General features: G+C 45.8%; 2 protein-coding genes across 6 annotated transcripts in view; one reads left to right on the top strand and one right to left on the bottom strand.

Moving 5' to 3' along the window:
* Positions 1-5,933, bottom strand: part of SDHA (succinate dehydrogenase complex flavoprotein subunit A) — a 28,450-nt gene extending 22,517 nt beyond the window's left edge. The window contains exons 1-2 of one of the 2 annotated variants that reach the window (XM_014848468.3): positions 5,757-5,933; positions 686-766 (exon numbers count right to left, since the gene is read on the bottom strand). In XM_014848468.3, coding sequence (XP_014703954.3) covers positions 686-766; positions 5,757-5,819 — 144 coding nt within the window. In that variant the 5' untranslated portion in view covers positions 5,820-5,933. Of the gene's footprint in view, positions 1-685; positions 770-5,756 lie in introns of both variants that reach the window. The other variant, XM_014848467.3, reaches the window with a different exon arrangement.
* Positions 5,934-5,955: 22 nt separating this feature from the next.
* Positions 5,956-14,437, top strand: CCDC127 (coiled-coil domain containing 127). Of its 4 annotated transcripts, none has more exons than XM_014848464.3 (3): positions 5,956-6,085; positions 7,461-7,591; positions 13,143-14,437. In XM_014848464.3, the coding sequence occupies exons 2-3, from the start codon at positions 7,471-7,473 to the stop codon at positions 13,802-13,804; spliced, it is 783 nt and encodes a 260-aa protein (XP_014703950.1). In that variant the 5' UTR covers positions 5,956-6,085; positions 7,461-7,470; the 3' UTR covers positions 13,805-14,437. The 4 variants fall into 4 exon arrangements, with proteins under 4 accessions (XP_014703950.1, XP_044635496.1, XP_044635497.1 ...); XM_044779561.2 differs by having other exon boundaries at positions 5,976-6,143; XM_044779562.2 differs by lacking the exon at positions 5,956-6,085 and adding an exon at positions 6,113-7,264.
* Positions 14,438-20,358: the final 5,921 nt, after the last annotated feature.

Consider the following 20,358-nt stretch of genomic DNA (forward strand, 5'->3'; position numbering starts at 1 on the left):
TATCTTCTCTTTTTAAGTTTACACCTATTTACATACACGTACAGGAATCTAAGCTTACAGTGTGGTGTAGATCATGATTCTCCACCTGTGATCTGCAAGTTTTTCACGAAAATGTTAAAATGTTGTTTTCATTTAGATAAGCGTTTTCCAGTTCGTCTGGGTAACCACTTAAGAACTGAGGACCACAACTCTATTTCAGGCCCGTGTTCTCGTTTACAACTGAGAAGGTGCCAACCAGTACTCAGTATATCGTGAGCTTACAAGAAAAGAACTTGGAAGCAAATTTCAGTTTCTTATACGGAGAGCAGAATGGGCCCACTAAACACAGAGGCCTAACACCCAAGTGGCTACACAGTCCTAGGCTGAGCAGAAATGTCACCATCCATCATAGTAAATACAGGTCATTTGTCATCTAAACTTCATTATTTTGTCACTTTACTTGATTTAAATTTTAATCTGGCTTATAGATACATAAGAGCTACGAGCAAAAAATTTTACTATGTTTACGTATATATGACAATTAACTATTATTACACTAAAAATAATTTGAGCAAGCACTGGAATGAGAATTTTCCCCTTTAAATAAGATCTGTGTATTACTCAAATATATTAAAAACCAGTATAGATCATTACCCCTCTAAAGCCAGGAAAATCATTTGTAATGAACAAAAAGTCATGAACTTACTGAATCTGAAACTTTAGCAGATGCCCTCTTAGTCCCATCAACAGTGAAGTGAAAACCACGGGTCTGCAATGTTGCTGGCCACTGCTGAGAGACAGAGGGAGAGCGTGAAGTGTCTTGAAGGAATTGGGGACGTGTAATTAAAATTTCTCCTTCTAAGTCTATTAACCTTTTTTTGTATCCAGCTACTCCCCTTCACACAGACACCTCACCTGAGGCAAGGGCAAAGGACCCAGGGTGCCCTAAGAAAAGCCCTTCTAGATGGAGCTTGTTTCCAAACCAGATACTCACTGACTCAGGAAAGGAAATAAAAAAGGCTTGCTTCCACGTTAATTTCAAGTGGTAGTTCTGCAAACCATGAAGTACTTTTACTGGATCCATTAGAGCCCTTGTCATACTGGAGCTCCACTCATCTGTGAGGTTTCACAGTACAATGGGGTAGGCACTGGACAGTGTATGGGGAGGTGGACATTCTAGAACAGGCTCTGTTACTTGTTGTGACACTGAAGCACCGTGGTTCTAACCCTTCACTGTAAATGTGAGGATTCCAGGCCCAGAGATGGTCCTGCTTCACCACTCTCCACATTTGCACTAGACTTCAGCCATACTCCCCGTCGTCTGTCATACCACAAGGTACTGTTTCTTCCACCCACACACTCGTCCCTGGCCTTTCCCTCGTTAACCTCTGCAACTCTCCAAGTCTTGGCTTAAATGTCCCATCCTATAAACATTTACCCAAGCAAGTTGGTATTAATGAAATGACAATCCAGCATGAGAGGCAACCTTCTTCACATGCTAAGAACGGCCAGCAACTTAGGAGATATGTTTTCCATGCTGCTGACTGTATTTGCAAGGACTACGGCAAAACAAAGAGTCTTAAAAATAGCATAAAGGACAGTTTCAGGAAATAAGTACACTCAACAATGACAAACAGGGATATAAGAGATGCCTTCAAGTATTCTGTAATTTGGAAGACACATTTATTCTGTGTGGTGAAAAAAAATTTATTCTGTAGGACAAACAAACGGGAACTACAAGGAGGAGAATCTGGCAAAATACAAAACGAACTCTAACTGAGCTGTTTTAAACTGAACGGACTGCTCTATGAGAGGAAAGGCTTTCAGGGGACTGGATGGCTCGGCTGCCTGCGAAGAAAGTCAGAGCTGGCTCCTACTCTAAGGCTCCCTTTAGCTCTGAGAATGGATGATGGCTGGCACAAACAATTGAGTTTATCTCAAGCGCTCCAATTACAGAGTAGTTTCGGGATTTTTAAGTAGATCTGAACTGATGAGAGTGATAGTCTTGAATCTTCCAATTTCAATTTTAAGTATGTTTTCATTGACAAAAGTCAATATAGTTTTTTTCCTTTCAGGAAATGAATTAAAAAGAGCCAAAAAGAACAAATATTCTTCAGTGTTAGTATAATTTTTCAAATGGTAGAACCTCATTTTAACAAAGAATTAAGTAACTAAAAGGATTTTAATACAAATGTTCTTGAAAATTTTATAAAGGATAATATAAACATAGGTAATAATACCAGTAAGAACAGTACATTTTGTAATATTAAAATAGAAACAGTGAGATTCCCTAAGTATTTATTTTTTCTTTCTAGGATGTTCATCTTGAATAAACACACACACACACACACACACACAGAGCTAGCTTAAAAAACCACAGCAATTATAAAAGCATCTTTAATAAATTATCACACTATCTCCCTGTGGAAAACAGTAGCATTAACTGTTGCATCTAAATCTGATTTGGGGAGTGATTTTAGAATCTGGGGAGTCCAATTTTAACCCAATTTCTGTCTTTAGGTATACTCATTTTGTGTCACTTATTAATCTAATGTTTTTTGAAGAGAAACTATTATTTTCTAAAAGGGCAACATGATGAAGAATGGGGAAATATACCTATGGTAGAATTAAAAGGAACACTTAGACCTTTTTAACAGCATAAAGAACTGAATTAGGAGGTAAAGGGAAAAAAACTGAGAAGGATAGAGATACTGATATCCTCAATCTAGCAAAGTGGGGGGCCCTCAGCTAATAAAATATAGGTGTGAATCACGAATGAGAAACTAATTTGTAAGTACGATCTACACAATTACAAGAGTAGCCAATAAAGGATCTGAAAGTGGTTGCATAACTCTATTGGGAGGACTGAAGTAGGAAGAAGTTGGATGATTTGTAAGCGAACTAAATCCTCATTCACCAGCAAAAGCTGACATCTAAAACGGATAAAAATGCACTTGCATATTAGCTAGAGAAATGGAGGTAAATACCAAGAGCCAATACCAGAAGCAATTCAGAATTAATTCCACTAGGGAACAGGTCTGGGGAAGGAGGAGCTCTTACTCCTTTTCATTTATAAGGACTTCTGTACTCACTTTTTTTTTTTTTTTACAACTATGTGTAATTATTTTCATTAAAAATTTAAAACTTTTTAAAACAGGGATGCTTAAAATACGGTTCACAAGGTACAAACTGAGTCTATCCAAGGTAAGTGGGGTCTGGACTCAGGTCTGCCTGGATAGCTCTAGATCCTGTACTCTCCCCACTATCTAAGGATCTTCGGGAAAAATCTCTGGGACTCCAAACTAAGATGAATATCCAGGTTATGTATCAAAACCAAGCCACAATTTTTCAAGTGGCTTGAAAACCAGGAAAAGCATCACACAGAATATAGCACTGAATACCAGTGGCATTATAATTATGCCAAGAAGCAAAACAAAAGTTTACCACAGTGGCCTAAATAATGATTCTAGATATATCATTAAAACATATTCAGAACCATACCTTGGATATTCATGTGAAAGGATGTGAAAAATCTATCTGAAGTGAGCAGTTAACCAACAACTATTTAAGGTCCCTGGTTTTACTTTTCCTTTTGATTAAACTTTGGAACAGTTTGCAAATTGTGTCAGTGCACTGGGGCAATAGAAAAAGAAACAAAGGCAAAATAGGTTTGATAATTTTGTAACTTGAAAGCAGCTGTAAATATGACACGGAAAAACCACAGAATTAAACAAAATGAGATCAAGAAAAATTCTCTGTGGACTTTATTCAAATTATCCTCATCATCTACTCTCCAGGGACATTTCTCAGCTGGCAATCATAAATTTTCTTTTTTTGTTCTTCTAATTTGATGCTTTTGTTCTTGTCAATTTTAAACTCCAATAAATATATTGCCTGGGACAGAATTAATTTCCTTAGCAAAAGCTATCCTCATCAAGATCAAAAGACTTTTTAAAAACCCAAGGCCATCTTTTTCACAGGCCTAACTTGTGGTTCCACTTTGCTATCTCTATCCTGCCATCACGTTTACAAGTACCATACCTAAACACAGGACAGAGGTGAAGATTCAAGGAGATAATGAAGGTAAAGCACTGGCAGCTAACAGCTGATTCAACCAAGATCACTTGGAATCAAGACAACATGAAAGGAGAGGCTTAGCACTCTGACCTGTTGTACTTAGAACCTCATCCTCACTTTCAGCTAAATGCTCAGAGCTAAAACTCTTCCAGTCCAGCCTGGACAAAGGACAACGCTTTTTAAATTGACAAAGTGTGGGGGTAGGTGAAGGGAGTTCCCCAAGCTGGAGGGGTCTTAGTCTGCACAAGCAAGCTGGGCACCAGGCTGGGTTGAGGACAGACATTAGCTCTTTCTTCTCCAATCACCACCAGTTATCAATTTGTCAGTTCACCTACCAAGTAGGAAGCACTTAGAAGTCTGCTCATGTTTGGATGACTAAAAATACTCCACTAACCATGGACTTCACTTCCTGCCTGTGGACTTCTACCACTGTGTCTTAGAGCCCAAAATTTGGGGGAGGGGGGGATCTCTGCTCAGTAAGCACCAACTATAGCAACACTTGGTGCTGGTGTTGGTCAGATGGCTGTCTAACTAAATCAGCACATTTAACATGATTTTTACTATCTATATACCAAAAAGGAGAAAACTGTGGTTGTAATTACAGGCAGAACTCCAGTAAACACTGTTGAATGCCTTGGTTCCTACTGGGACGTTTACTTCGTAATTAAATTACTAAGTAGGCGGGTGGGCGAGATCATTCAAAAGAAGGAAATAACTAAATCCTCTAAATTTAGTGTGGTGCAGTAAAACTCTAAAAGATCGACTACTAAGATGTAATTGTAGAGGTACATTTGACATAATCCAGCAGCAAGGCCTCAGGAAGGCATAACCCGGCTGGTCATCCTCGACTGACCAGAATCTGGCACGCCTTCCACAGATGACGCACAGAAAAACAAACCTGCCGGCGTCCTCGCCCAAACGCAGCTTTGCAGTCAGCGTGCTGAAATTCTGCGTCTGTATTTTTAAATTTTTTTTCCAGTGAGGAAGACTGTCGCTGAGCTAACATCTGTACCAATCTTTCTCTATTTCCTATGTGGGACGCCGCCACACCATGGCTTGATGAGGAGTGCATAGGTCCGCGCCCAGAATCCGAACCCAGGAACCAGGACCGCGGAAACGGAGCAAGCGAACTTAACCGCTATGCCACCGGGCCGGCCCCTGCGTCTGATCTTTTGAAAGCATGCACAAAGGAAACCCAAAATGAAGGCCCCACAATGACTGTCCGGTCTTGGCGCGGACACACAAACCCACGCCTTCTCCCGTGTACTCGAATCTGCAAACAGGGCAGGCCGACCGAGCCTGCTGCCCACCCGGTCCCGGGGGCTCGAATTCCCCTGCACCGGCCCCTGGCCGCGCCTCTGCCGCTCACCGGGAGGCCGCGGGGACCCGGCGGGACCTCGCGGGCACTGCCGGTCCTGGTCCCGCCTCCGCCCGTGGCCTCAGGGTCAGCCGCCACCTGCGTGACCTTGGCACACCTGCCCGCTCACAGACAGGCCCTGGGGGGGCAGGGGCCCGAGGAGGCCCGCGGGGTCGCGACCTTCACCGGCAGGGCCGGCTTCGGGCAGAGGCCGCTGGCCCCGGCGGCCCCACGACCCCTCGGGCGGCCCGCGGTTGCTCCCCCCGTCCCGACCGGCGCGCGGGGACCCGGAGTCCGGCCTGTTCCGCCCTGAGGGCCCACTGGCCCCGCGGCGCCGACTCACCGCCCTGGTCAGCGCCAGACGCCGGGCAGGAAGCAGCCGCGACAACACACGGACCCCCAACATGCTTGCCCTCCGCAGGCGGTCCCACTAGCCCCCGCGCCAGGCCGCGCCTGCGCACCGCACTGCGAGAGGCGTCGAAGCCGGGGGAGGGGGGAGGGGGGTATACCGCGCCTGCGCACCTCGTCTCGCCCGGGGCGGGACGAGGGCACACTGCGCCTGCGCACGACGCTGCGCCCCTGGGTGGGGTTGTCGGGGCACCGCGCCTGCGCAAAGAAGATCTGCGGACGGTGGTGCTCAGGGCAAGTGGCCCCGGCCCTCCTGGCCCCGCCGTAGGTCTGGGGCCTGGGGCGGGCTGGAAGTGGGGGTTCGCGGAGTAGGGGGTCGGCGGTAGGTCTCGGGGCCGGGGGACTGCGCGGAGTCGGGGTGTCGGCTGGCCGCCCCGCGTTGGGCGGGGCAGCCTGCGGTTGCGGGGTGCCGGCTCCGCGCCTCCCGGCGTTCGGTCAGTTTCTGTCGAGCATCTGCCGGCACCCGAGGGACGGGGCGGCTTGGGGGACAAACGGTATTCGGGAGGACCGCGCTCGCGGCCCCCTGCCCCGACCTTCCCGGTGCGCAGGTGTGTGCGGCGTAATTCTGGATGTTGCACTGAGTGAGCTGACAGTGGGCCGTCGCCATTTCATTGACGTTTAGGTGGTGTCCAGTTTTTTGCCGTTAGTAAGTGACACCCTACGGGATGTATCTGTGCCAGCGGATCTTTATCTGGCTTACGTTGCTCCGTTAGAATTACGTGTGTCCTCGGCCGTGTGCCCCGGAGGCGGGCTTCCTTGGCCGAGGGCTTGAGCACGGTTCTTCCCGACGCCCTGCGACAGTTGCGCAGTTCGGTTCCTTCAGACTCTAACATGTTTATCCTGTGGTTGCCACGAACTCCCTCACGTTAAGTCCTGAGCTGTTTTTCTTTTGGCATTTCTTTATTGCCAATGAGAATTTTCCGGTTTTAGGTGTTAAGCAAGTATTTACTGAAAAACCCATTAAAATCTTTCAAAACTGAATTGAATTCCTTTTTTCTCCAGCGTCCCCTGATTATTCTTTTGTAACTAGTGTGTATTGTGTAGGCAGCAGCCTGGAAACAAGTGGAAGGTCCTCAGGACGAAGTTGTGAAAGTGCCCAGCCTCTGTGGGTACTTAGTGAATTGGAGAATGCGCGTCAGCGTGAGACCGCAGCCTCCTTACTGAGATGTGGCTCCAGCTTTAGCAGGAACCCCTCTCAGTGCGTGCACCGCCCCCAAAGTGGAGAGCAATGAAAGCCATCTCCAGCGCTGTCCCCATCTGCCCCACGATCTGCCTCCGCCCTCAGTGCTGTTCCCATTTCATGAAGAAGCCAGGGTTTTCGCACCTTCCCGTTTTTGTGTGTTTATATAAAAGCGTAATTTTAAACGTATTTGTACTAGAGAATGCACCTCGTTCTACTTGTATTTCAGTTTGTTGAGACACGTCTCTCTCCCCCACTACATGGTGAGTTGCTTTTGTCTGAGTTCTCATCTTTTTCTTCTTTTTCTCCTGTAAGGTCCAGTGCTGTGCAGCACATAAGAAGTGAACAAAGTTTTTTGGAAGGAAAAAAAGGATTCATATGAGCCATTTAGGTAGTATAATTGTGACAGATGTATTTTATGCACTTTGTGTGGTTAATGGTTTTGTTCTTTACTTTAAGGTATACCTCCATGAATAACTTAAATGACCCCCCAAATTGGAATATCCGGCCCAACTCCAGGGCTGATGGGGGTGATGGAAGCCGATGGAATTATGCCCTGTTGGTTCCAATGCTGGGATTGGCTGCTTTTCGTAAGTCGTGGTTTTCCTAACATTTGCGTTTTCTGGGCTGAAAGTGTGGAGGCCAAAGACCTCGGGCTTTGGAACCTGACAGATGCAGGTGTGCATCCTAGTTTTATGCCATGCTGTGTGTCTTGGACACATTACTTAACCCTCTGAGCCTGAGTTTCCCTCTCCTTGCGAGGGGCTGATCATAATTACCTGGATTCATTGTGAGGGTTCAGTTTGACAAGAGGTTTAGAAGCCTTGTGTGTAGAGTGGTTTTAACAACTGGGAGCTCCCCTTCAAGGCTTCACTGCTCTTCAGGTGCCCTCATGGGACCAGTGGGGAAGAATGAAACAGTCTTAAAAGAAAACCAGTTTGGATGTCTATTCCGTGTTTAGGAAGTTAGTCTTTGGGAGACTTCATCCATGAAACCTCTGCTCTGCCTGGCCAGGAATTCTCTCTAGTTTGAATTGACTTTGTCCACTTTGGGGAAATTGCCAGTCACCAGTCAGTTGTAATTATCCCAGCCCTTAGCTTATTTCACCACTACATGGTAAATTTCCTGATGTTCAGGAGTTAGTTTAATATTTTGTTGTGTCTGACGGTCCTGCTGGCTGGCACTTAAGAATATGAGAAACTGAATAATTGAATGGAAAAACAGCAAAAGCTGCTCTCTGGGTGCAGTGACACTTTTTAAATGGAATGGTTTTTTGTCGCCTGGATTTCTCAGGTCCGCAGGCTGACGAGAGTAGTGTTTATAGACTTCGTTTGTCAGCCTTTACCTTTAGACTGTGCTGGACTACTCGACACCCACAGGTTGCAATATGTGTCTCAAGCATGTAATAACACATTTTTGGAGAATGCTTATAAGAATGCAAAGTTAAAATTTTTCTCTGATCACGTTACTTAAGCAAGATAACCAAGAAGAAAAAATAAAATATTCCTCAGTGCTTCTCAGGGAGGGACAGCATCATTTCAGAAGTCCAAGAAGGCAAGAACTTCAAAAGTAAAGGTTATTAGGAAAGTCTGTAAAAGCTAGAGGTGAGCCTGAAAAACAAACGGAAAATGTAAGTCACTTCAGGGCGTCTCTGAGCCTGGAAACCAATTAATTGTTGGGTTAGTAAGTGTAGTTCTAAGCCTTCTAATTCGCTCCCCAAGTTCATCACCCTAGCCACAGGCAACGGGCAGCCTTTCCAAGTGTTAAGTGGTGTTTTGCAAGATGACAGGCGGTGAGCCTCTAACCCTTAGGCTGTATTTGGGTCTGCCCAGTCTTTCACTGAGAAGCAGGCACCGTGCAGATCACTGAGTCATAAAAACCGCCTCCTCTTTTCAGCCTCCATGAGTTGATGTTTAGTTTTTTAAGAAAGTGCCGAATGTTTTCCAGAGTGGCTGTACCGTTTTATACTCACCAGCACTGTGTGAAGGATCCAGGGTCACAGCGTCCTTGCCGGCATTTGGTGAGGGCTCTGTTGTGTTTATTCTTCTGTCCTGATAGGTGTGTAGCCAGACCATCGTGGTTTAACATGCATTTCCCTGATGGCTAATGATGTGGAGCATCTTTGCATTGCACACCCTCTCCATGAACCTCTCCATGAACTATCTCTCAGCCAGCTTGTAATTGGATTGTTTTTAATGTTGGTTTTTGAGAGTTTTCACTGTATTCTAGATTCTGGTACTCTGCTGGATCTCTGGTTTGTGAATATCTTCTCTCAGTCTGTAGCTTGTCTTTTCATCCTCTGAATGGAGTTTTTCACAGAGCTAAAGTTTTAATTCTGATGAAGTCCAGTTTATCAGTTTTTCCTTTGTGTGTCATGTTTTTTGTGCCAAGTCTGAGAACTCTGCCAGCCCTAGATCCTGAAGATTCTTTCCTATGTTTTTTCCTAAAATTTTAGGTTTGCGTTTTTACATGTAAGTGTGTGATCCATTTTGAGTTAATTTTGGTATAAGGTATGAGACTTAGATTTTATTTCTTCCTTTCCAGTCTGTTTGCCTTTTATTTTTTTTCCCACTTTCTTTCACTGGCTGGAACTGCCAGCACTCTGTTGAGGTTCCTGATCTTAGAGAAAAAGCATTCAGTCTTTTCACCATTAAGTACAAAGTTAGCTGAAGGTCTTTCATAGATGCTCTTTATCAAGACACTGAAATTCCCTCTAGTCTTATTTTTCCGAGTTTTTATCATGAAAGGAGGTTGAGTCTTGTCAGATGTTTTTCTGTATCAGTTGACATGATCATATGGTTTTTCTTCTTTAGCCTACTAATATGTTGGGACATATGTTGATTTTTGAATATTGAGCCAGTCTTACATTTTTGGAATAATCCCCACTAGGTGGTACCATGTGGTTCTTTATATATATATAGTAGAATTATATATGCTAACATTTTGTTCCAGGTTTTCACATCTGTGTTCATATGGGCTATGTCGATTATTTCAGCCTCCTGGCAGGGCTTTCTCTCTTCACACCTATTTCATCATCCTGTTTTTTATTTTAGTTACTTTGTTTTTCAGTTCTAAAATTTGTTTGCTTTTTTTATATCTTCTATTTCTTTGCTGAGACTTTTTACTGTGATGGCTGCTTTAAACTCTTTGTTGGATAATACTGACATCTCTGTCATCTTACTATTGGCATCTAGTGATTATCTTTTTTGATTCAAGTTGACATCTTCCTGATTCTTGGTGTAAAGACTGATTTTCAGTTGAAACCTGGGCATTTGGGTATTACGTTATGAGACTCTGGTTTTTATTCAGACCTTTCTTGTCTGGCTTGGCTTTCTTGGAGAGGGCTCTGTCAGGAAGGGTGGTGCTGCCTCCTTACTCCCAGGTAGGGGTGGAAGTCCAGGTTCCCCACTTGGCCTCCAGCTGGTTGACACTGAAGGGAAGGGTGACTCATTACCACTGGGCAAGAGCAGGAGGTCCAGCCTCCCCAGGGCTTGCAGATGCCTCCGGCCTGGCCGGGAGAGCTAGGAGTGTCTTGTTATTGCCTCCCCTGGGGAACAGGAGGAGCTGCCCTCGGTCTTTGTCCACGTGGGTGGAGGTGGGGCCACAGTGTCTTCTGTGCTGTTTGGCGGGAGTCCAGTGGTCATTGTCTGTAAGTTTTCAGTCTTGCTAGACCCCTTTCCTAGTCCTTTGGCCAGAGATAGCAGACTTTTGTTGGGGCTTTTTAAAATATCTGCACCTGTTGGCATTTCAGCTCTAAGTCTGGCATCTGTGAGGCAAAATGAAGCCCCTTGGGACCCAGCACCCTGTCATTGCTTGGGTCCCAAGTTCCCTCACCAGACTGCCTGCTGCTCCCCACCTTTCAGAGTCCTCTTCTGTTTGTTTTACGGATGATGTCCACGGTTCTTAGTTGTTCTTAGCAGGAACAATAGGAGAGGGTACTTCTGTTCCTTTTTCCCAAAAGCAAGAGTCTCATCTCTCTTTTCTATGCCTTCTGAAATGAAGCCTCCAAAAAAATTGTGTCTGCCCAAAGTCATAAGGCAAGATTCTCCCCGATCAGACCCAGCATTAAGGTTTTGTGGACTTCTGTTCTGCCACGCCGCACTTTCTCTTGCACTCTCCCTGGTAATCTCCTTACCCAGCATGTCTCCACGTCCCTGTCCCACTTTTCCAGGAGGCCTTCTTGATGAATTTTGACCTGCCAGAAACTTCCTGATGACTGCAGCATGTACGTGTGGTCTGATGTTCAATTCTGTCTGTTCTGTGTCAGTCCCACTAGTTTCACGTGTAAGTTGGAGTACTTTAACTAGCAGGAGTGGCTCCTTGCTTCTAGTGTCCCTCCTTTACCCTCTGTCCCAAATCTTCCACACTGCCACCAGGGTAATGTCACATCAAATTACTCCACTTCCTTGTCAGTCTAAAAGGACTTCTGTTACCGAGCACCTGCTGACTTCCAGAGTGCGCTCCAGCTGCTCCTTGGGAGAAGCCCTGTACCCCAGGCACGTCTGTCCCTGGAAGCTGTCTGCTCTCAGCACGTGTGGCACCCTCTCCTGTACCTGTTCATTCCACCTAGAGGGACCTTTCCTCCTGACTTCCAGACTTTGTTCACATTCCCCTCTTTTATGAAGCCTTCCCGCCTCCACCCAAAACTGGACGAGCCCTTCTTTCCTCTGCTCCTCAGTGCTTATCAAATTATGTTGCAACTGCTGCTTTACTAGTCAGCTCCCTGCCTCTGAACTCTTTGGCAAAAGAAGGAGATAAAGATGACATGTGCTTTTGAGTTTGAGGTAACAACTAAAATAGGCCTGGGAGCTATTTTTAGTTGAGGGAGGCCGAGTTTGGTATTATGCTCATGTATCTGAGGTGGCAACAGTGGAAGTAGTGCTGTAGTAGACTTGGTGTCAGGGCCAGATAAGATTCCCAGGGACCTGGAAGAAGAGTCCTGAAGGGCCAGGACACCACTTTGGGTGTTAGGGAGGGGAAAGGAACCAGCAAGAGTAGGAAAAGGACCATGAAGTGATTTCCAGAGGGGTTATTGACTGTAGGAGTTAAAGAAAATGCGCAACATGGAGCAGCCTGGCCTCCTTTGGAGAGCTGGGCAGAAATAATGCTTTCATAGTAAACTGTCGCTCTTGGTAGTGTTTAGACTTTGGGCTTTGAAGCTTTGCTGAACAGTCCTGTTTTCCAAGGGACTCAAATCCGTGCTGCTTTTAGCAAATTATCATTGTCAGAAACTAGGACTCAGCATAGAGTTGCCCCAACATTTATTAAATTATTGAGCAAGAGCATTAGTTCAGAATGCGGTGGGTTTCCTGTATCACCACACTGTTTTTTGTTTTATTATCAAAACACACCAAACTCTTAGCCATTAGTGGGATGACAGAAGAGTTGGTGACTCCATCCAGAACCAGGTGCCTGCTGGCTAGCAGGCTTTGTGGGTCGTCAGGCTCCCTTCTCTGTCCCTGGATCCTCAGGCACTGGACTTCTCCATGCAGCAGAGGACAGAGGCCTGGCTGCTCCTCGGTCTGTGGATCAGAGCGGGGTGTTACCCAGCCCAGCCTCCCGGCACTCTTCTGTCCCGTGTTTGTGTGATTCCAGCATTTTCTGGTTTGGGGAAAGGGAACCAAACCATGTCTTGAGGTTGAATTTCTTACTCCACCTTATTTTTATGTACCCCTATCAGAATATAAGCAAACATCTTGGACTTCTTCTCTTTTGCTGGTGATGACCACTTTGAAACTCACTTGATTCTCCAGTAACCTGGCCAGTATTTGAAGCATACCCATGTTACTTCTCAAACCTTCTGAGAGCCTGTGGGGCACTGTGGCCAGAGCGGGCACATGGTGGAGGTTTGCGAGCAGAAGAAAGCAGTGGCTGACTTTCTTGGCCATAGGAAATGAGAAGCCTGAGTGGACTCTGCCTGCAGCCTGTCCTACTTGTCCTTTGGGAGCCTTTATCTGATTTTAAGATAAGAACTTGGTATATTATATAGTTTCATACAAAATGTTATCTTTTTTGTATCTCTCAGGGCTTAAGATTTTATTGAAATGCTGTCATCTACTTTATGTTTTCTTTAAACATTATAGAACATTAGCTCTGACTTTTCATTGTGTGTGTTTTTCTCCCCCAATTTATTCATGTCAGGTTGGATTTGGTCTAGGGAGTCCCAAAAAGAAATAGAGAAAGAGAAGGAAGCGTACCGTCAGAGAACGGCTGCTTTCCAGCAGGATCTGGAAGCTAAGTACCACACCATGATCTCAGAAAATCGGCGTGCTGTTGCTCAGCTATCTTTGGAACTTGAAAAGGAACAAAACAGAACAACTAGTTATCGAGAAGCCCTTATCTCTCAGGGGCGAAGGTTGGTAGAAGAAAGGAAACTGCTGGAACAGGAACGCGCTCAGGTCATGCAAGAAAAGAGACAGTTGCAGCCCTTGAGAAATGCGTACCTGAGCTGCCTGGGACAGGAAGAAGACTGGCAGAGGAGAGCCAGGCTTCTGCTGAAAGAGTTTGAAGATGCTCTGACGGAAAGACAGAATATCTACTGCAGCCTGCTTCTCCCTCGCCACAAGCGACTGGAAATAGAGAAGAGCTTGCTGGTTCGAGCATCCACTGACCCTGTTGCTGCTGACCTAGAGATGGCAGCTGGCTTGACTGACATATTTAAGCATGATACATACTGTGGGGATGTCTGGAATACCAACAAACGCCAAAATGGGAGACTCATGTGGCTATATCTGAAATATTGGGAAGTAATTGTTGAACTGAAAAAGTTTAAGAAAGTAGAGAAAGCCATACTAGAAAAGTAAGAGAAGACTGGAATAAAGCCTCTTAACAACTCAAAGTCAGATGGTCGTTGTGGCATTCTGGGCTATCCCATGTTTTCTCCTGTGCTGTGGCCACAGAGTGGCCTCCCACTCCTGCCAACCTCTGAGCAGGACAGCGAGGCCTCAGGAGACAAAGGGTTTGCTCCTTGATCCCCTTCAGCTATTAAGGACACAGTTTCTCAGAAGCATTTTTTAAGCTGTTAATATTTTATTAAGCAGAACAGTGTAACCTCATATGTTAGGTCTAGGGTAAAAATTGTTTTAAGAATGTCAAATACAGTATTGATCCTCAATATAAATAATTTTCTGTCTGGTTTTATCACTTCCTAAATAAAGCATGTTTTCTCCTCGAATTATTTTTCTCTCTCCTAAAATTGCATTTAAAAGTTATCAGGTAGTGGATGACTTGCTTACAGATGATAACAAAAAGTAGTAATATCATCAAGGTTTTGTATTGTTTTGGAGCTCTCTGCTGCCAAAGGGAAGAAAAGTATTTCTCATATCCAGTTGATACCCTAATGTGTGTTTGGGATTTGGTTTGTGTCTGTATTCAGCAAGCAGATACTATTTATTACCAATGACATATAATAATAAATACCTGCAATTTAAAAGCAACAGTGCCACTTTTTATGTGTGTTACTCTTGAGAGAATGTTTTTACACAGATTATCTCAGTTTTTACCATAAACTAAAAGGTGGGCAGGCACTTATGGCCCCATATAGCCTTCACAGAGCTGCTGTGAATCAGCCTTTACTCTGCTTTGCACACGTCCCCAGTGTGATCCTAACACCAGTCCTGTGCAGTGAGTACTGTCGTTACCCTCTGGGTCCAGCGTCTCCAAGACCGCCCCTAACTTTGATGACTTGCTTGGTGGTCTCGTAGGAGTCAGCATGAGGTTGTGCTCACAGCTAGGCTTTCTTACGTGAAATGATCCAGGGCACAGGCACAGGGAAAGGCGCTAAGGCCACGTGGAGACCAGGCGCAGCTTCCGGAGCCCCCTCCACCGCAGTCACGAGGACATGCCTAATCCCCAGCATGAGTCGTGACAACACGTGTGAGATGTGACCAACCAGGGCCACTTCTTAGAGACGGTGCCCAGGGTTTCTGTTGAGGGCTGGTCACATAGGCATCCTCTGCCTGGCACATACTCAAAATTCCAGATTCCTAGAAGGAAAGCGGGTGTTCAGTCCAAACTGCACAGTTTAGGCACAGTGAGCCACTACTCTAGTTAATGGTGGTGGGAACCCTCCCAAAATGGAGGTTTCCAGATGCTGGTGAAGGGCCAACCTCATCAGCAGGCCTTGCAGAGGACCGCAGTCTCAGGCCTGCCGTGTGACTTTTTGCACGTGCTCATTCTACAGATGAGGGCACTGGAACGAGGTCAGGAGAAATCAACCTGCCCAAGGGCACACAGGTGGCCATGTTGGAGCCACTGTAAACCGAGGCGGTTTGGCCTCAGAACCGCTACTAACATATGCAAGTGTTGTTAGTAAGTGGCCTGGCAGCACCTGGGTTAAGGTCTACCTGACTTCAAACCCTGTTTCCACCCTACCTGTCTATATGGCAATAAGACAAACTAATAAAAATGTTAAGCTTAGAGAAAACTTGAGTTTCATTGTAGAGTGATAGTCCCCAGAGCTACTATTTGTTAAGTTCATGTTGCACACTGGATCTTACATAATTTGTGCTTACGTGTTTTTAATCTTCAGAACAATTTCAGAGATGAAGCAGCTGGCTCAGACCTTAAGTTCCCTAAGACGGACGTGAGCCCTCTGCTCCAGGCTCTGTGCTCTTAGCTCCTCTGCTCTGCTCAGAAAGGTTTGACACTTGTCTTCTTCGACAGCTCATAATGTCATCTTTCTGCTGTATTGCCACCACTTGATCTAAGCAAAAATAATTTCTTCAGGTAAATCTGGATTAAACAGTTTCTCTAGTTATTTGTGTTTCATGGTGTATCACACTGTTGTTTAAAGATTGGTGCATATTCTACTTCCTGTTATTTGATTTGCCATATGTCCTTGGATAAACCACTTAATGCTTTTCTCTTGGTTTTATCTTTGAAATGAGGAAAATACAGCCAGCCATTTGGTAACTGAATTTCAAGGTGAATGATTGTCAAGGTGAATTGTTAATCCTCATCCTATTTTCTTTTTCTTTTTTTTTTTTTTTTTTTGAGGTAGGTTAGCTCTGAGCTAACTGCTGCCAATCATTCTCTTTTTGCTCAGGAAGGCTGGCCCTGAGCTAACATCTGTGCCCATCTTCCTCTACTTTCTATGTGGGACGCCCACCACAGCATGGCTTGTCAAGCGTGCCATGTCAGCACCCGGGATCCGAACCGGCAAACCCCGGGCCGCTGAAGCAGAACGTGTACACTTAACCGCTGCACCACCGGGCCAGCCCCTCATCCTATTTTCTAATGCCCTCAGCCTAGCTGCCTTCAATAGCTAGATAAATATGTTCAGATAATTCAAATCAATTTAGACACTGGCCCAAAACTAGGCAAAAAAAAACTAGGCAAAATTAGGCAAAGAAGTTTTCTACAGAAAATTATATTAGGCCAAGTTTGCATTTGCATGGTAAACTTCCATTATCAAGTTTAATTGAGTCTCAATTTTATATCATCTGTCTTCTTAAAATCAATTCTTTTAGGTTCAAAGTGTTTCACAATGTCATGGCCATTTGATGACTTCACAGCTGTGCCAAAAGATGTCTGGATGAAGTGAGATTATAGTGGAACACTATTGAATTAAAATCGTTTAAAATTGACAAAAAGAACAGGAGCCCAAGAGCTATTTGATGTGTATGCAGAATTTGTAGGGACTTTAGAACATTATTTGTCCTGGCTGCTTTCCTGAAGGTCACAGTACTGTCGACGAAAATAATCCATATCCAATCTATAAATGAAAATTTGGGTGAGTTTATTCTGAGCTTAAATCTGAGGATTATAACCCGGGAGAGTCTTTCCACAAAGGAACAGAGCACTCCAAAGATGTTTGGGTATAAGGGTGGTTATATACCCTCAAAGAGGATGTTTCACATAGGATTGGAATGTCCCTTTTACAATAGTCGCGAGACTGCTCTGTCGGCACAGCGATTGATGGAAATAGCAGGTAGGTCTTCTGTCTCTGTGAACACAGCAGGGTGGCAGTCTGTTGTCTCCAGCTGGGTGGTCACAGGTGAGCTGGGAGGTGAGTGCAGCAATCAGTTCCTAGCCTAAAGAAAAATGCTAATGTTGGGGGGGGGGAAGTTGCATCTTTATCTCAAGGGCCTTTGTTCTGGCCAAAGGAAATGTCTAAGCAGATATGCAATGCGTGCTCAATAGCCAGTCAGGCCCTTTTGGAGGAAAAAAAAGAAGTCAGGCCGAATTAGGTTTATACCAAATGGCTTCCTCATATACTCCAATATATCCTATTGCTTGCCATTTTTATTTGTCAGTACTGAGACCTCCTGCGCAAGACGGGAGAGGACTCTCCAGGGTAAGGAGCCTGCATCCTCACCAGGACAGCCTGAGGGCCAGTGCTGAAGCAAGGCCCTGCCCTTGGGTGGAGCCTGGGCTCCACTGTGGTGAGGAAAAGGAGTGATCATTTCGTGGTCTGTGTAACTGATTTGGGGATGTCAGGTTGTTGTGGATGAGGTTGCAGAGGCTTAAAATGGAAGGGCTTTGGGTGTTCTAGTTTTGCTTACTGTGAAAGTCCCTATTTCAGGGTTCTTTACTTTGGAATGAAGTTAGAAGCCACGGGGATTGACCTGGATCTTCCAAAAGTAAAACGAGAAGCAGGTGATAATTCTGTAAGTGAATCTAGTCAATGCATTTGGTAAATATGCTTTTTTTTTCTGTTGTTAAAATTCAGAAAGATACGTGATTCTTAAACATATTTCTTGTGTGTGTGTATATATAATACATATATGGACTGGCAGATAAAGTGTTGATTTCATGTTGACAAAATAATTCTGCAAACATTGCACCAATGATTCGATGTTATGGCAAGGAAGAAACTTCACCAAAGAACTTGTGTGTTCTTGAAAAGAGAAGTTATGTCTAATTAAAACATGTAACTGTATTTCTGTGTTGGATTGTTTAAAAAGCCTGATTGCTGAAGAGTTTACAGTCATGTGTCACTTAACGGTGGGTCACCTGAGAAATGTGTTGTTAGGTGATTTTATCATTGAGTGAACATCACAGAGTGAACCTAGACGGTACAGTCCACCACACACCTAGGCTATATGGTGCTAATATTATGGGACCACCGTCGTGTATGCAGTCCATCATTGACAGAAACGTGATGTGAATGACTGTACTAAGATCATCTCTTTACAGTAAGGGGAAGAGAGGAAAAGGCTTTCTAGTTACTTCCACTGTCTTAGTTTCACCGCATAAAAGCAAATCTATAGGGGCTGGCCCCGTGGCCGAGTGGTTAAGTTCGCGCGCTCCGCTGCAGGCGGCCCAGTGTTTCGTCGGTTCGAATCCTGGGCGCGGACATGGCACTGCTCGTCAGACCATGCTGAGGCAGCGTCCCACATGCCACAACTAGAGGAACCCACAACGAAGAATAGACAACTATGTACCGGGGGGCTTTGGGGAGAAAAAGGAAAAAATAAAATCTTTAAAAAAAAAAAAAAGCAAATCTATAACATGTGGCTCATCTGGAGGCCAGATGGATGACCACTGAGCTGTGACACAGACGGTGCTGCTGTGCCGACAGAGCTGGGCTTGTTGGACCTGCCCTGATCCATGGGCAAACAGGTCTTTTTTGCATACCTGAGGTAGGTTATGTGGGCTGATGCCAAAAGTGCTCCTCTCGGTTGTAAGGATGACAAAAACAGCTGCTGTTTCTCTATACATTAGGATTGTGGTTGCAAGCAACGGATCAATTCAAGCTAGCTTAGACAGTTCAAGGGGGGATTTATTTTAAGGCTATCTCATGAAATGGCATGGCAAAAATGGAGAATGCAGGCCAGATCTCAGAGAGGAAACAGAAATGGCAAATAAACAACTATCAGGAACCTCTAAGTCATGATATTTCAGCCTCATCTCTCTGCATATCTGTTATAATCTTTTCTCCCTGCCAACTTCGCCTCTTGGGTCCCACAGAAGAACAGCTCCTGAGCTTAGTCGTACTGGTTCTACTCCCATGTGTGGCAGAGTTTGGAAACCCCTGGGCTATACAGTGCTGTGGCCTTTGAGTGGAATGACAGAGGGGAAATCAAGGGTATGTGCCCTTTGTTAACCTCACAGGAAATCTTGACAAAAAGAAAACCAGGCTTCATAAGCCAACCATTGACGCAGGCATGCTGCAGAGGCAGCCCTGAAGGAAGTGAGTCTCCTACAGACCCTCAGGCAACTCAAGGATCTCGTCATGGTGATGGGACTGCACAAAGACTGAATCCACAGCCTTGATGGCTCCCAGGCCAAAGTCAGGGCCTTGAGAGGCGGAGGGTTGGGTCCTGACCCCAGATGGGATATTTGGTGGTGAACCTGGGAATTGGAACGCCAGATTCACGTGAGCCCTTCGTGCCAGCCCAGGCAACTCCCTTCAGAGACCTCAGGCCGTGCTCAGCCCTCATGGTCTGTCCAAGTGGAGAAGTCCAGTCCCTGCTGCAGGGGGAAATGGCTGCTCTTTGAAGGAAGTGCAGGACCTGGGGTCCACGGGGGAGTGGAGGGGATAGCAGAGGAAAGGCCAGTGGGGCACAACATACCGCTGTGTGGGCACTCATGTACAGCCCATGCGTGATGTCCTGGCAAGGACACTGGCCGGGCCTGGACCTGCTGGCTCCTTATGGGTGGCAGGTGTCAGTAAGTGGAGGAGTGCATGGGCTGCCTGGAGTCGCAGGCTCAGGGACACGTAGAGGCATGGGTGTTGAGCAGATTTGCCACGTGAGGACACATAATGCTGCCCCACTAAGGTGCTGAGAGTGCCCTGCTGGGAAGGGGCTCTGACACTGGGGACTAGCTGGGTGGTGGCTGCCTGCAGGCCAGGGGTGACCGTCGCAGGCGATGCCCTGGAATTGGGTCCTGGCGACAGGATTTGGGACTGGCAGAGGCAGGTGGGTGGAACCACTGTGATGCATCAAGACCCAGGTGATAATCACAGCGCTTTCACCCATGGGAAGCTGCCAGGGTGGCTGATGGATAGAGGCTGGGGTCCTAGGATCTAGTGGATGCAGCTGACTCAAGTGTTGCTCAGCTCATATAAGAAGAAGGAAAAAGCGCAATGACGAGAGCTGCAGGCTGCTGTCTCCAGGTATCCTGGCCACATCCACTGCCAGAGGGTCCACTGGGTCTCTAGGTGTCTCCTGGTCTGAGCATATAGTTGGAGAGAACCGTCTGCAACAAGAGTTGTTAAGGCAGGAAGACCCAAGTGGAAGCTCCTGGATCTGGACCCTCTTTGCCAGGGTGGCAACAGGAAGCAGTGCTGAATTCCTGGAGGAAATGCAATGATTAATCCACCATGAAGGACTCGGGAGGCAAAGATGGTGCCCCCATGTCCTGGGCGGTGGTCCCCATCGTGTTGCCGTTTGCCTCACCTCTGTGGCCC

Source organism: Equus asinus, chromosome 10 (assembly GCF_041296235.1).
Source record: "Equus asinus isolate D_3611 breed Donkey chromosome 10, EquAss-T2T_v2, whole genome shotgun sequence".
NCBI classification, from domain to species: domain Eukaryota; kingdom Metazoa; phylum Chordata; class Mammalia; order Perissodactyla; family Equidae; genus Equus; species Equus asinus.

Bases quoted from the DNA above. Each gene is read 5' to 3' on its own strand.
- CCDC127 (XM_070519914.1), top strand. From the start codon at position 7,411: ATGTATTTTATGCACTTTGTGTGGTTAATGGTTTTGTTCTTTACTTTA. The intron at 7,592-13,142 runs GTAAGTCGTGGT...TATTCATGTCAG, and splicing joins GCTGGGATTGGCTGCTTTTC to GTTGGATTTGGTCTAGGGAG.